Here is a 16,829-nt window from a genome sequence, read left to right on the forward strand (position 1 = left end):
TGGTATCTTTTTAAAAGCTCATGTTCAAACACTTACTGAATAATTAATATCTCATCGTGTGCTGCCCACTTGGGGAACCAGCAGCCAAGCCAGGAGGCGGGCAGCAGCATGGCAGAGTCAGGGCCCTTGTCCAAACCTGACTTCCCACATCTTGCCAGAGGTGCATTCCTGAACCTTCCGAGCCTCGGCTGCCACACTATTCTAACAGCAACAATGACAAATGTTAACCATGACGTGACGGTTTCTATCATTAGAGCTGAGATCCTTAGAGCTTGAGAGTTTCAAAGAGGCACCTCGGGGTTTGCACAAAGGAGTGGGGTGGCCGGAGCACAGCTCCCTTGACAGAACAGCAGCCCCCGGTCCCTGACCAGCTCAGTCCATTCCCAGCTCAGGGGCAGGAAGAAAGCCGGCCGTGGGCCAGACCTGGCCTGCAGGCTGTACTTTCTTGACCATCTGAACTGGAGCTGACTGGCAGGAGCAGTCGGGAAGCCTTCAGTGAACGGGAGTTTACCTGGGGTTCTGGGCAAGATTCAGTCTGAAAAAGGAGTTTCCCTGATTTAAGGAAATAAAGACGGGAAATCCCAGCACGAAACGATAAATCTGTAGGCTGTGCCCACCCTGAAGTGCTCCTGCTGGGGCGTGCTCGACTGCATACCACCCCGAGAACACTTTACTGCACCAGGTGGCCTCTGGGGATGCCCACGCCACACTCAGGCTGTGGCTCCTGAGGGAGGGACCATGTCGGACTTCCACGCAGCACACATCTAGCTGAGGGCTCCACACTGAACAGGTGCCAGCAAAGGGCTGGGGGAGAGAGGCAGGGCCTGCCCCGAGCCTTCTACTCCTCTCATCAGCTCCCAGGAGAGTCACAACTGCAGCAATCAAGCCTACAGCAGCGGCCAAGCACCGCGGTTCCTACCTACCTGGCAAAGGGGTGCATTTACCCTGGCACATGTTAAAAAAAAAACAAAAAAAAACTGCTTTTAAACCTTGAACTCACTTAAAAATTGGGAGATTCTGCACAAAGACCTGAAGTTATTTCTGGCTCTCTAGGCATCGTCACTGGAAACAGCTGAAATTGAGTGAGATGGGCCCTCTTTAGAAAGGACACGAGGCCCCCCAGTTTGCTGCAATCCTCACCACTCCCTAATGTCTAACCACCTGGTCCTTTTTTTGCATGGATATCACCTACCTGATTTCTGTGTGCGTCCGAGTTTGCCACTTCTTCTAGAAGATTCCCTTCTCCTTTCCGGGCAAGTTAATGCTAAAGTTACTACTTATAGGACTTAAAAAGATGTTCTCAAACATCAAGGGAGCTTAAAAAAGCCTTCTGGGGATGCTGGTAAAAATTTAACAGTTTGTCACTTTAAATGTTAATGCTTCTTTCAAAAAGACTAAATATCGATTGAAAGAATTGGTTTTACTTAATGTAAAGAAAAAAATAAGTGCGGAACAGGTTTAGACAAATGTACACTCAAAGTCTTTATAAAAAAAAGTCACTGCTAATGTTAAAATGATGGTGATTTCCTTTAAAATGTAAATACCATGGAAGAGGCAGGCAGGGGAAAGGATGGGATAAATGGCGGTGAAGTGAGACCCTGGGGGTCATGGACTGATGTGGGGTTTGTGGGTTTTACCCTCAAGTTACTCACATCTTTTATTAACCAATGGACACACACATATGTGTGCTTAAACCAGGGGTTGGCAAATGACAACTCACCGATCAAATCAGGCCCACTGTCTGTTTCTGTAAACAGAGTTTTGCTAAAACTCAGTCACATCCACCCATTTGTGCAGTCTCTGCCTGTTCTCACGCTACCTGGCAGAGATGAGAAGTTTCAACAAAGCCCTGTGGCCTGCAGAGATGAAAACGTGACTCTCTGGCTGCTTGCAGAGCTAGTTTGCTGATCTCTGGCTTTACCAACCACCACCACCACCACTATCACCACTCTCAAACTGCAATTGCCTGAAATTCTAAAGGAAGACCCCTTTTTGCTCTGGGAAGAAGAGGACTTTCCCACTGAGCTGATGGTGGTGAGGGAGACGCTCTGCCTTACCAGTGTTGGGGATGGGCTGGAGTTCCTGGAGGTCGTTTTTAATGCCAGCCCATTGGGGACCATAATCCCCACGTGCTCTTTGATGCCCAGGGATGACGCAGAAGACCCGCAAGGGGCCTCTCTGTAGTCACCACTGGAACTGTGTGGCCTTTGGGCTGCAGAAGGCTCCTCTGCCCTTGTCACGAACAACAACAAGAGTGACTCCATTTCTCTGCATAAGGTCTACAGTTATCCCCACTTTACAGACGAGGAAGCTGAGCAGAGGCCGGTCTGAGAACCCGGCATGAATAAGGGGCAGAGCCTCCTGGGGGGATCTGACTGCAGAAGCTACTCTGCCAAGATGGCAGCCACTCCGATGCCTGCAGAACCGGTTGAAGCTGGAAACCCGTACGCCCTACGCGTGGAGGTGGGAAGCCCCAAAGTCCCCCCCCCCTTTCCTCGGACTCTGGAACTTGGCTGCAATTGCAATGCCTTGTTTCCACGTACCTGGACCACACCCCAGGTCCCCACTCCTCACCATCTCTCAAGCTGCAGCCACTCCTAGCCCAAGCTCTCAGCAGCCATACTTTCCAGGGGCGTGGGCAAAGAGATGTTTAATAGGAGCAGGCTGGGAATGCTGCTTTGCAGGAGCCCTAGTCCAGGGGCTGAACCGCTCAGGCTGGAAAATCAACTCCAAGTCCACCAGTTGTTTCTGGAGAGACCACACTGGTCCAAGCCGCCACAGGCATCACCCTCTAACTCAACCCCCTGTGTGCACGCTTGCTTCCCCAAAATGTCCACACAGAGGCCCAAATGACCTTTTGAAAAAGTGAATTAGATGAGTAACTCCCCTGCTGAAATGCACCACTGGTTTTCCACGTCAGTTAGAACCAAATCCTCGGCATGGCTGGTGAGCCCCTCCCTGATCTGCGCTCTGCCTTTCTTTGAACTCACCCTGTATCCCTCATCTCTGTGGTCCAGGCACACTGGTCTTCTGAGTTCTCCTTGACCGATCCAAACTAGTCCCCACTCGAGCATCTCTGGACCTGCTGCTCCTGCAGCCTAGAATGCTCTCTCAGTGCAGAGCTAGCTCATTCTCGCCGCCAGGCTCTCCACTCAAAGGCCATTCCTTGACCTCTTGAAGCTACAATGTCCCCATCCCTGACTATAGCACCTGACATTACGCATTTGTTTACTGGAATGTTCTCAAGCTTCCCCATTAGAACGTAAACTCCAGAAGAGCAGAAGTCTGACTTAATCTGTGGTCTATTCCCAATGCCTAGTCCAGTGCCTGGAACACTGGGTACTCCATAAATATTTTGTTAATATCTTCAAATGCAAGAAATCCAACTTTTCCACAGCAATTCTTACAGGGAATGTCACTGCTGATGCAGGAATAGCTTCAAACAGCCTCACAGGTGGCTCGGTATTTCCTTCACTCGAGTCCACAGAAGGCTACTCTGCACCATCCCCTAAAACCAGGAATAAGTGAGCAACGCCCGCCCAGAGGAAACCCACGCTTCAGAAAAACGAGTCCATACCAGCTCTAAAAAGAAACGTAATTCAAAACATGAAAATTTATTCTAAGTTGTATCTTAACATACGAGGTCTCAGCTTTAGATGAATTTTAATGTTTACAAGTGCAAAAGCAAATAAATATTTACCAGTTGCTTTTTTTTTTTTGCACTCTTATAACTCCACAACAGCTTCGATGCAAAAAAAAAAAAATTGTTGCTAAACATCTTGTAGTCTGGCAAAAGAAAGCATCTCTTATTAAGAAAACCCCCCACAACAATGACAACCCCGCATGCTCAGGGCTCCCTCGCAGAGACCATCAGGGTGGTTCATGAAGATCTGAGTGTGCAATGGAGCCACAGAACTGCCAGCGGGTAGGGTGACGGGGGTCACAGCCACCCAGTGGAGGCCAGACCAGCCATGCCCTGTTCTGACTGTCTATAAACTGTGTAATTCACAGAGCAAATGGGGCTCTGAGATTGAGAGCCCTGCTTCCTGGGCCAGGATCACCGGCTAACGCCAGCTCTCCCCACGTGGGAGTCTCCCGTCTTTTCAGTTTCAATGTAAATGTCACCTCCCCAGAGTGGCCTTTCTGAGTTAAGACAGCTCCCTGCCCTCTTCCTGATTATTTTCTTTGACAGCACCCTGTTTATTTCCTCATTTATTACCGTTCCTCAGTCTCCAAGTTGAGTTAGCCAGTTTTCTGGCAGCCAGCACACTTGCCTGCTTGCGTCCCAACATTCCTGCCTGACTTCCCTGCGTGCGTCTAGCTGGCTGCCGTCATCACTCTCTGTCTTCTCCTCCACGCCGTGAGCTTCGAGAGGCAGGGGCCGTGCTCACCTGGGTGAGCACCCAGCCCAGGCCTGGCACCAAACAGGCCGTCCAAAAACACAGGTGCTGAATAAGTGAATAAGGGACGAAATCTTAACAATAACCTTCTTAAGATCGATTCATTTACTTCCACGGTCGACACACTTGGAGTTACTGCGAGGCAAGTCGATTTAACCAGGAAACAAATATCAAGGCAAAACTTAGTCCAGCAACAGTAAGAGAGTAGGTTATTCTTACTAGAATACAATGGAGAAAGACAGACACACGCACTTTTCTACCAGGGACACACACGATTCCCAGGAATGTTAAGTACTTTCTGGATTTTCACCCTCTAATAAAAGCCAAATATTTTTCCAAGGGTAAGACTGTTCACAGCAGCGTGGAACCTCGAGTGAGGCGCGGCCGCTTACCTGGATGGACAGTGATAAATCTGCTGTCCTCGGAGAATCGGTCCCCTCGGGACACAGGCTTCTTGGATGGGGTTCCGGGCCTCCTGGGGTCGCTCTCTGCATCACGCTCCTCTGTGACTGTGGGGGGCACTTGGGTGGGGGTGACCGAGTCGGGGTCCAGGGCCTCCTCGGGCCGGGCGGTGGGGACGGTGGTGGGGTCCCGCGGGCGCCCAGCTCTAGTCTGATGCCCACCCTCCTGGACAGCGCTGCCGGGGGACGCGGGGGCGGGGGTGGGCCCCGTGCGGCTCCGCTCCCCGGCGGCGTGGGTCACCCCGCTCCTCTCCTTCTTCTCGGAGTCCTTCTCGCCCTCCTCCTCGTGCTCCCGCTCGCCGTCCTCGCTCTCATTCTCATCCTTCTCCCCCTCCTCGGCACCCTCACCATCCTTGGTCGGGGCCGAATCGCCGTCGGGGCCCGGGGCTGCCAAGGCCTCGGTCGTGGCCAGGACGGGCCGGACGGCCTGTTTGCTGGCCGAGGCGGCGGTGGGCAGGCGCGTGGGCCACACGGTGCTGGGGAAGGAGGAGATGCCACCGCCGCTGAAGCCCAGGCCGGCGAGGAGCGTGCTGGTGACCACCGAGGCCACCGTGGCCTGGCTGCCGCTGGATGACGGGCCCATCCCAGTCGCCATGGAAACAAATGAGAAGGGGATGCCGGAGGACGTCCAGGTGGAAGACCCCGAGCTGATGGGGGCCATGTCGGCCGAAGAGGCGGGAGACGCTGTGGGCTTGAAAGGGTCACCGGGGGAGGTTGGAGGAAGAAAGAGAAAGGGACAGCACAGAAGTGTCAGTCACTAGGAGTGGGGAAGAGGCCCTGGTTATTACCCTCCAAAGCTCTTACTCGTCTTTCACTTTACTTGTGAGGTTTCCCAAAGTAAGGTGCCAAAGCCGACACTAGGGGGTCTGTGGAAGACCATCTCTGCTCTCAGTGGTTTGACAATTACTCAAAAATTGTAACCAGGGTATCAAGCCCAATTTTTCACTGACACTGTTCAGGAGGAGGCCGAGTAGCAAAAAAAAAGTAAGGAGCATTCATGTTGTCTGAAAGACAAATGTCAAACAAGCAATGAACTGGCAACATTAGATGGTCACCTGTCAGTGGGGTGACAATGGAAGAGGAGGGGAGCCCTGGTTTTTTTCATACATCACCCACGCTTACGGAGAACACACAGCTCTGAGGTCTAGAAAAGCCATCTGGGATCTGGTTCTGCCTCTCAAAGAGAGGGAGTGATGGAACAAGGGACGGTGGCCAGCCCACATCTGCAGTGGCCAGGTCAGAAGCGGGAGCCACAATCTCCACTGCAAGCTTTGGAGCTGGTTTACAGCCGGCATCTCCGTGTCTGGCACGACACAGCGCCGTACCTTTCAGAGTCCCTGGACTTATCCACGGCGACTCAACGCTCATGCAGATGACAACAACGGGAGTTCCCTGAACGGGCACCCACTACGCGCTGGGGCTTCCCGTGCTACCCTGGAGACACATAGGGTCCTCACCCCGTTTTACAGGCGAGGAAAATGAGGTGCAGCGAGGTGAAGGGGTCGAGGCGGGGTTGCCTGTGCCCGAACCTCAGTTCATTCTTCCCACCGTACCAAATCGGGGCTCACCTGGGGGGCTATAGTCGCACATGGGATCTTGGGAAAATCAGAAGCATTGCTCTGAGTTGTCCGTTTAATTTTAGTTCTCATAACCTGATGTGCAGAACCCAAAATTCCATCTCACTGTTTACGCAGTTCCAAACTATACAGCCAGAACAACTTAGCTTTCCTCATTTTATCACCAAGTTTCAGTTTGAAAACATGTAGTTTAAGGATGCTCAGGTTAGCCAATGTGGAGGTCTGAGGTTGGTTAATGAAACGCCAGATGCCACGTAAGATAAGGCTCTGCAGACAGAAGTGTCAGACAGCCTGGACTTGAGCCCACCACCCCTCATGTGATCTCTGGGAGACGCTGGGTGCATTACTGCAATTCACTGGGCCTCAGTTTCCGCATCCATAAAATGGGGTAACAGTAACACTAGTCTTGTGGGATGCTGTAAGGAGTAAATAAAATAGTAATTTGTGCCTGAAACCCAGGAAAAGCTTAATAAATTTTAGACTTCTACTGTTAACACCAACACTCTGATGAATATGAGGATTACTAGTTGCACTAGAAAGAGGAAAACCTGGATATTATTAGGCCCCAGAAATGCGGAAATCCATGTAACCTGGGGCAAATGACAAACTCTTGATTTTAGTTATACGTCTACTCCTTTGTGTCCTTACATCATGTGATCCCACAAATAAATAATTTAAAACATGGAGAATTTTTTACCTTGACAAAAATTGTAACACTTATTATATATATAACACTTGTTATAATGTTGCACACATACTATAATGCACTGAACTGTAGGGAGTGAGTAACGTAATTTTTTTGGTATTTTAACCTCTTCACATTGAGCAGTTTGACAACATCATACTGCCACCTTGTGGTGACAGTTTTAAGTGCATGCAAATTACCAACCAAGCGTGACAAGCAATCCCATTCTCTACTTACCACTCCTGTTTTGACAATTCTGGTTCCTTGGAATATACGAGTGGTATTAGCTGAGAAATAAAGAAATTACATTGTAAACAATATAACTCTGTTGTTGTTCCAACAAAACTACTTACCTACAAATCTGAATTATGTATAAATTTTACATGTCATAACATAAATATTCCTTCTTTAGATTTTTTTTTCCATTTAAAAATCTAAAACCCTTCTTGGCTTGTAAGTCATTAAAAAACATGCAAAGGGCCAGATTTGGCCTATGGGCCATAGTTTGCTGACCCTTGTCTTAAGCTATTATAACTTAAACAAAATTTAACCGTCTTCTATTTTATTGAGGTAAAATTTACATACAGTAAAGTGTACAGATCTTAAGTGTAGATAGAGTCCAATTAATTTTCACCTCTGAAAACACCTGTGTAACTGCCTCCCCCATATTAAGATCTAGACCCTCTCCAGCACCACAGGTTTGCATGTACGCCCACCCATCCAGTCAATACTCCCTTCCCTAAGAAAACCATCACTCTGACCTCTGTCAGTGTTTTGTCTATTTTTGAACTTTGTATAAATGTAATCATATTATTCCACTGATCCTCTCTACTGTCTTTTTGGTTATAATTTCTTATATTAGCCTTTCAGGGACTATAATATGCACCCTAAACTTATTACAGTTTACCTTTAATGAGTACTTTTGCCTCTCCCTAAAAATGTAAGTATTGTACAATAATTTAATTATTTGCATGACTCACTTTTTGCATATTTATATCTACTTAAGTATTAAAACCCCGTAAGATATTGCCACGGTTGCTTTAAATGATCAGATTCTTCTATATTAATCACAGATTACTCTTCCTGGTGTTTGTTCCTTCTGGTAGTTCTGTATACCCATGGGTTATTATTAAACAATGTGAAACTATGCAAAATGTTTAACTGTGGAAAGTTACACCTAACACAAAACTTACCATCTTCAAGACTTTTAAGGGTACGGGTTTGACAGTGTTCAGTGTATTCACATTGTTGTGTTGCAGACTGCCAGAACTTTTCCATCTTGCCAAAGGCAACTCTGTACCCATTAAACAACTCCCAGTTTTACCCTCTCCTCCCAGTTCTGGACAACCATCCTTCACCTTCTGTTTCCTTAAGTTTCACTGCTCTGGATAGCGCATCTAAGTGGAATCATCTCTATTTACTAGTCGTTCTGTAACTGGCTTATTTCACTTAGCATTAAGTCTTCAAGGTTCATCCATGGCCCACGCATCAGGGTTTCTTTTTTAAGGCCGAGTAATACTCTACTTTCTATATGTACCAGGTTTCATTTACCCACCCACTGTGGATGGACTGTGCCCACCTTTTCTCTATTAAACAGCATAACTGAAGAAAATACATCAAACTGCTTCTTTGTGCTTACCTCAAAAAATAGTGCTATATAAACGAAAAGTTTGCTTCATTTATGGCACTGAAAAATTAGCAAACAACGTTAAATCCCCAAATAAATACTTGTACCTGCTAGAGTTTTTATCTAAACCAGAAGCAGCAAGTGCCTGACACCATTTTGTTTGCCCTGCAAGCTTAAAAAAAAAATTTGCTGCCAATGCTGTACACAGCAGCTTTCACCAAAAAATCCCAATTTCCTGCTCATCCTAAAAAAATCACAGTATTTGGCAAAACTGAGATCACCTTCCTGCGGGGCCACATTTGGCCAGGGCTGAGTATCTGTCATCCCTTTTTGATGGGCGCGTATCTCCAATATCCACTGACGGTCCTCTCCCGATTTGTACATGTTCCCTGCCGGGCCCCGGGGCACCTGCCTTTGCAACCCCCAACTGGACCATATATCATTTTGCACGGCTGGAAAGCGGAACGTGTGAAGAGACAAACGCGGAGAACAGACTGATCGAGACGTCAATACAACCAGGTCAAATAAGGCAGCCAGGAAGCAAGCGGCTCTTCCTGGCACTAAATATAACCCACCGCCACCAGTGAGTTGCTCCAGGATCGATACCGCACTGCCTCAGACAGGTGCACGCACCTCCTTTTGTTAAGACAGGAAGAAAGCTTCCTAGGAGACGTGCTTTCCCTGCCCTTTACAAAGGCCTTAATTGAAGGCCAACAAACTTGGTAGCCACTCCATCACCAAGCCCGCTTTTCATCGATCTGGAACAGTTTCCACCGGGGTCAGTTCCAGCCGTGGTGACTGGGAAGTTTCTATAGGACCTTTCAGATCAGGAGCCCCCAGGCCTGATGGAATTCAGGGACGGGGGGGAAAGATGACACCTGCCTTCTCACAAAGCTCTCACTGGGGTGCAACCTTGTCCTTGCGGGAGGAACGCAGGCTCCGAATCTCAGCTGTGTTCACAGGAGCGTCCTGCAACTCTCTCTGATTACAATCACGTATTTTCCCACTGCCTTAAGAGTTGCGCACAGCTACTTCGGAATATCACTTAAGTTCCTCGCTACTCAGAAATCACAGTTGCCAGCAGACCCCGCCACTTGTCATTTGATACTTTCATAAAAGAAGTGCACAGATCACTCCAGCCCAAATTTGTTCCTTTAAAATATTTTGACAACTGTATTTGCACGTAATTGGTTTTCTTTCCTGTGTATTTTACTGATTTATTTGCAACCATTCTGAGAGAGGATCTGTTGGCTTGGCCAGGCTGCCTGATGGGTCTGTGACTCCAGGAAAAAGCTTAAGAGCCCCTGTTTCCCATAACTGTTGGGAACTGCAAAAAGGCTTTCGAACACTTAGTAATCAATCTTTTTATCCGTTTTGTCAAAGACCAGGGACACAGGGTAACAGTTATGCTTTAGGGGTGGTCCGTTGCTGGGTATAAATGATCGGGCTTTGGAATAAGAAATCAGACTCAGCTGAGTAGCCAAGTGGTTTTTTTGTTTATTTGTAGGTTACTTGACTGCCTGGAATATCATTTCTCCCTCCGCACAGAAACACCTGCATTACAGGCTGCCCTGATGTCAGATGATATAACTTACGGGCAAATGTTGTGTCCCTGGGAGCCACTCTACAGATACTGCCTACTAGTATTACTGTCATATTTACCACACAGTAAAGTAAATATAATGTACTCATCCCATTACACAGAGCATAAATATTGTTTTATTTACTATAATAATGTAAATATTCCATGTGGCTTCCTCATGCTCCCAAACCAGATGGAAACTTTATCCCTGGGGAACTGAATTCTTCTGAACAAGGTGTCCTTAAAACTCCCTAAGCTTTTTTTCTTTCCCATTTAAAACGTCAGTCCTAACAGTTGATGAGTTCTGTACTCTGGCCTCTACCACTCACAAACTCTGAGCCGGCTCCCGGGAAGAGGTGCGCTAGCTTACCTGAAGATTTTATTTTCGCACGACCCACTGGAAGCTCTAGGGAAGATGCTAAGGCCATTGTGGGGAGGAGTGAAGGACCCATGTGCCCCTTTGTCAACATGCAGGACAAATCCAACATAGAAAGGGGGTACACGCAGGGCCACCTCTGAGCAAAGAAAGTCTGCAGATGAAGGAGACACTAGCCATCTTCAACACGTCACTGTGATGAGATGTTTTAAATATTCTGGGCTTGGAATTTATAGCTGATGAAGCCTTTTGGAATTACACTACATTACAAACACTTAGTTTTTCAAAGTCCGTGCAGAAGCCAGCGAGCCCGGGGGCCTATCAATCAGGAAGGCAGTTTTGCAGACTCCGGGCTCTTAGTCAGAGTACAAGGGAGCCCTAATCGTGGTTTATGTGCCCAAAGTCGGGACCCCGGCCTCAGCAAGCTCCCACTAGGGCTTCCCAGGATCTCTCCCCTGGGCCGGCAGGGACCTGGCCTCAGCCTGTGGACCCTCCTCAACACAGGCAGACCGGCCCGTAAGTACTTTCAGGGCACAGATGGACAAGGCGAGCATGATTTATTTGTGGGAAAAAAACCAAGCTGTGCTAATTTCAATTACTTTAAATGGAAGGATGAGATAATGTGAACCTTAGCAGAGAACATTTCACTACTGAGTGCGAAACTGCAAAGCTAGAGGGGGTCCTCAGAGGGAATCCAGGCCGGAGGGCTTCCCACCCTGGGGTGCATCCTTTATTATTTTTTATATCAAAACAAATCTTCAGGGGATATTTATGGTTGGTACCAGGCTCTGCCTTAATACTCAGAAGGCATCATATCATGTAATTCTACAAGGACCCTGTGAGGAATATTGAAATAGAACATATCTCGATGACCGAGTTTCCTGGAGCCCCTTTTAAATTCTGCACCAAAGTGAATGATCCTGTTGCCCCGCCCAAGTGCTGGCCTGGATCTTTCCACTGGACCCTCCATCAGCTTCCTGAATTGTGCTAGAAACCCAAAGGTGGTGTCCTCCACCTGACCTGGAGGCGGTTATGCGATCTGACACTGTGTTGGACAAATATTTGGTTCCCCGTGGTTGGAAAAGAACAATAATTAAAAAGATTATGCACACTTCGCCCCTCTAGCCCCCTCTGGCCTGTGAAGTACCCCCCTCGCCACTAAAGGCCAGGCCTAAATTCCTGGGGCTTTTTAGGTGTGACTGCGAACCCCGCAGATCCCCAGGCCAGGCTTGTGTCCTTGTTCTGAGCACCTGACCGGGAGAAAAGACAAAGCACGAGAGAGGAGGGGCTCGGGGCGGGCAGGCCAGACAGGCCGGCTGCCGCCTCACCTTGGAACAGCATGGTCTGGCTGAAGTCGCTCCTCATGTCGTTCCGACACACGGCCTGGACTCGGAACAGGTAAAGGCTGTCAGGTGAGACGTGGCTGATGGTGGCCTTCTGCAGGGGAGGGAAGAACGGGCAGTGAGCTGGTGTGAAAGGCACCCCTGACGCCTAGAATGACGTTAAGTGTCACTTTTAGGCTTCTGGGCACCACGGCGAAGCCTGACAGACACGATGCGTCCCCACTGACCAAAGGCTCGCTCTGAAAGGAACGCGTGTCCAGAAGTGTCCCTGCCTGGGAATCGGTTTTCAGCACAAAAACGTGTAAAGCGAGAGAACAAAAATCAGTCTTGACTCACGCTGACTCTGGCTTGGAAAGTGTCTTCAACTCTCTTTATGCCCAGAAGGCTGGACTTCAAGCAATTACAAATCCAAGAATGATTTACCCTAGACAGTCTCCAGAATTATCAGGTACACTGAATTTCCAGAGCCAGGCAGAGCTTAGAATAGCCACGACAAAATCTCTGCGTGTCTGTTTCTTTGCAGTTTAAAGGTCTCACTGCACTGTGACCTTGGATAGTACGGGGCACGATGCTAAAAGGGCACCTGACTTCAGGTCAGACGACAAAGAGATCGACCTGTGTCATACCACCCACCAGCTGTGTGACCCCGAGTCAGCTGCTCAATGTCTTTTGGCTTCTGCTACCTTCGTTGTAAAACGGGGAGAGAAATAATTCCCTCCCAGGGTTCTTGTGAGTGCTGTACAACACAGGACGGAAAAACCTTGTTCACAGGCAGCCCACACCACGCAACGCAAAGAATGCCCCTGGTCCAACAAAGCGGGTGGCCAACAGCCCACAGCTCTAGTCCGGCCCGCCGTTTAGCTTTTGTAAATAAAGGTTTATCGACACACAGCCACACACATTCATTTGCTCGCTGTGGCAGCTGTCACCCTCTGATGGCAGAGGTGAGCAGTCACCCACTGAGGACAAAGAGCCCTTAAAAACCTAAAATCTTAACTCTCTGACCCTTTCTAGAAAAAGTCGGCCAATCTCTGGTCAAATGTCACCAGCCAGGTCCAGATCCCTAGTCCTCAAAGCTTTATTCCAAGAGCCTTTAAAAATCAAAATCTGGACAATACCTCAAGAGCTGGGAGCACTTGCTTCCTGAAGAAACAAACAACAAAAGCAGTGTTTTTTCAGAGACTCCCTAATGGATGAAGTGTCTCGTCATTGGATCATGAATTTGGAGCCGAGCACAGACAGCAGCTTGGGGTGCTTAACCACCGAGCAGGTTTCCCCTGGCGCAGCTACTGAAAACCTCTGGACAGGCATTAAAATGCTCCTGTGGCCACACCCGCTGGCTAACAAACGGGTTCCCGGTGAGGGCAGGAGGTGGGGGTCAAGTCATTCACTTTAGAGCCTCATTTCTTGCTTTCGGAAAAGGGATGCACGGACACCTGTCGCACAGGTTTGCAGTGAGGTTGAGAGAGAGAGAGAGAGATGAACGCTGGAAAATGCCGGGAAAACGCTCAGTATTACTTTCAGGTTTGGGGGCCCCAAGAATCGTAAGTTAGAGGATAGTTTTGCTGCCACTGAGCCAGCACGCTCAACTGCTTGAGGAATTGAGAAAATTAACTTTGTGTGTCCCCAAAGAAAATAACTACCCCTAGAAATTCTTATAAAAAAAGAACTTGCTGTCAGAGCGTGTATTTTGCCCCCTACATCTCTTTCTCTGAAACTAATTTATGCCTCCTGCTCTAAACCTCTAACCCCGTCTTCTGTTCAGAGCAAAATCTTCACCCCAGCTATGCAGGGATTTACTGGAATTCACTCCAAGTCGGTATCTATTCATCTTCGCGCATTTAATTATTTTCCACTTAGAATAAGAAACCGAACCAGCACCTAGGTACTTTCTGCTGATGAAGGAAGCCATCTTTACTTCAGAAAGAGACACATCCCGCACGGACTTGCAGCCGTGAGAAGAGAAAGGTTAAAACACAGCATAACCTTGGGTGCCTTTCCGTGGATTCCTCTTTGACTTCATAAAGCTCACTGTTCCCTAATGTGACCCAGATACCAATGTCTGGTGGGGAAATTGAAAATATAAATGGAAATGAAGTAAGAGACTCTCCATCTAAAGCAAAACGAAAAGTTATTATTCTGTAACTGACTGAATGGGCCCTGGGGACTGACTCTGCGTTGGGAGGAAAAAAAAGAAGTGATAATGGTGTTAGGAATCCCACTCGGCGCTATTACATTTTTCACGTGTGCAGAGGATCGTGCGCCCCATTCTTCCAAAGCTTTCTTTTAATTAACAATGAATGCAAGGCTTTCAAACCCAAACGTGTCACTCTGAGTTTCTACGCAAAGAAGTCGAGAGCAGTGCTTGTCAGAGCCACTGCTCTTCCAGGGGAAGAAGCCGGCTTCTGCAAACAGCTGTTCTGAACAGCCTTGCTGGGTGCCGGCCACTAAATATTTAGGCACACTTCAGAGGAGAAGGTGCATCGGGCGTGTGCAGCTCGACGTGAAGTCAGGTGTTGCAGCGTCTGAGAGCGGAGGACGGCGGTTAAAAGTTACCTGGTCCTGGGGTCTAGCAGGTAGGCATGTGTGAGGCAGATCGAATGGGACAAAAGGGAGTGGCGGGGACTGCGGACAGCTGCACGGTGGGGGTGACAGGAGTAGCAGCGGGAAGGGGAAGCGGAGGGTGAAAACTGCAATAATAGGAACAGCGAGGACCGACATCGCCCTTGCTCCGTGCCAGGAGGATGCTGAGAATGCACGTCTGTACAGCTCACTTAAATATGGACACTCACACTATCAGATACAAAGGGCTTCATGGAGGCTTGCTGGGTTTTTTTTAATAATGGAAGGAAAAGCAGTCCATTCTGAAGGGCCAGCTATGAAGAAACTAACTGGCTTCTCTCGGTGGCGGAGCTGGCCAGCGTGAGGGCAGGATGCCACAGTTCCTGCTGTAGCCCAGACCCACCCTCAGCAGACAGCGTTGAGCTGAGACGACACAGACAAGACACCCCGGAGAGGCACCCTGGGCCCCTCTCACAGCTGCAAGGGGAGCAGACACCCCGAGCGGAACAGGGAGGTCTCACCAAGTCCTTGTCACTGTCCTTGGTGAACGTCTTCTCCTTCTCGTCCTCGTTCTTGGTCCAGCTGTAGGAGATCATGTAGTTCATGATGGGCGGGTGGTAGATGGTCTCGGGCTGACTCCAGGACACCTGCAGCGCCGTCTGGTTCAGAGGCTGCACCTTCATGTGGATGGGCGGAGAGCTGCAAACTGAAGACACACGGCCGCGCTCAGGGCCTGCCGGCACCACACGCCATGCGACCATCTGCCCCCTTCCACCCGCGTCCTGCAAGACTGCACCCTCGGCAAGTCGACACGGTGGACGGGAAACACCCAGACTCCCGTCACCCAGATCCACCTGCTGCTCACAATTTGTCACATCTGTTCTCACCACCCCCAACTGCTTTCTACACACACTCACACACGCTCAACTATCTTCCTGTGAAGTCACTGAAAGCAAGTTGCAGACATCCTGAACTTCACTCCTTAATACTCTGGTCTGTGCTCCTGATACGCACTTTCTCCTACATAACGGCAAGGGTCTGAGTGTGCAACCTCCAAATTCGTATGTTGAAATCTAACACCAAATGGAATGGTATCTGGAGGTGGGGGCCTTTGGGAGGCAATTAGATCACGAGGGTGGAGCCCTCGTGAATGGGATTAGTGTCCTTCTAAGAGACCCCAGAGAGACACAGTGAGAAGCCAGTTGTCTGTGACCTGGGAGGTGGGTCTTCACCAGACAGTGAATCTACCAGCACCTTGATCCTGGACGTCCCAGCGTCCAGAACAGTGAGAAATAAACTTCTGTTGCTTGTAAGCCACCTGGTCTATGGTATTTTTTCTTTTTTTATAGTAGCCCAAGCTGATTAAGACAGTCCCCATAAAACTGCTTTCATGCCTAAGAAAATAAACACTAACATGAAAATGCTGTCTGATATATCGTCCCTATTCAAATTTCCCCAGATGTCTCCAAAAGATTGTTTATAGTCCTTTCTCTCGACATCACACATTGTATTCGGTTGTTAAAAGGCTTTAACCTCTTTCAATCCAACACAGTCATCTGGCCTTTTACTCCACAATGATTTTTTTTTTAGAAGCCATTTAACTTGTGGAACGTCCCAACTCACTGAAACTTTAGATGAAATTTTATTGATCAGAGCGTAAACAAGTACAATTTAAAATAAGACGTTAAACGATCTTAAAAGCAAAGGCATCAAAAACCAGGAGGACGTTCTCTGGACCAGCAGGATGCTGTGTAGCTGTCATGCTGTGGGGGCATAAGGAAAAGCCAGGCTAATTCTGCTTACTCCTTGTGGCTGGCAGGTGTGAAGGGAGGTGCTGGTTCCACATCTATCTGCGGACAAACCCGTTAAACGGCTGAGAATATTAAGTCAGCCTTGAACAGGGACATTTTGGACCTCTAAATGTGTTCTTTGCCAGAGGCCATGGTCCCTGCCTCCGTAGGGCTTCCAGTCGAAAGCAGAATTTCTCAACCTCAGCACTACTGGCCTCTTGGGCCAGACGATTCTTTGCTCTTGTACTACTGTAGTGGCATCTTTCTGTCCCTGCAGCAAGCCACATCCCTTCATTTCCTGGGCCCCTGAATACACAGTTCCCTCTGCCTGACGCACTGGGTTGTCCCGGGCGCTGCAGGATGGTGAGCAGCACCCCTGGCCTCTGGGCACCAGATGCCCATAGCAACCCCTCCCTCAAGTTAAAA

General features: G+C 48.7%; 1 protein-coding gene across 4 annotated transcripts in view; it reads right to left on the minus strand.

Annotated features, from left to right (window-relative positions):
• The window catches only part of PTPRG (protein tyrosine phosphatase receptor type G), a 666,481-nt gene that overhangs the window by 90,632 nt on the left and 559,020 nt on the right, over positions 1-16,829 (minus strand). For all 4 annotated transcript variants that reach the window (XM_064496361.1, XM_031470665.2, XM_010980956.3 and 1 more), the window contains 4 exons: positions 15,135-15,319; positions 12,037-12,145; positions 7,361-7,410; positions 4,793-5,552 (listed from right to left, as the gene is read on the minus strand). In XM_064496361.1, coding sequence (XP_064352431.1) covers positions 4,793-5,552; positions 7,361-7,410; positions 12,037-12,145; positions 15,135-15,319 — 1,104 coding nt within the window. The remainder of the gene's footprint in view (positions 1-4,792; positions 5,553-7,360; positions 7,411-12,036; positions 12,146-15,134; positions 15,320-16,829) is intronic.

The sequence above is a fragment of the Camelus dromedarius genome, chromosome 17 (genome assembly GCF_036321535.1).
Source record: "Camelus dromedarius isolate mCamDro1 chromosome 17, mCamDro1.pat, whole genome shotgun sequence".
Lineage (NCBI taxonomy): Eukaryota > Metazoa > Chordata > Mammalia > Artiodactyla > Camelidae > Camelus > Camelus dromedarius.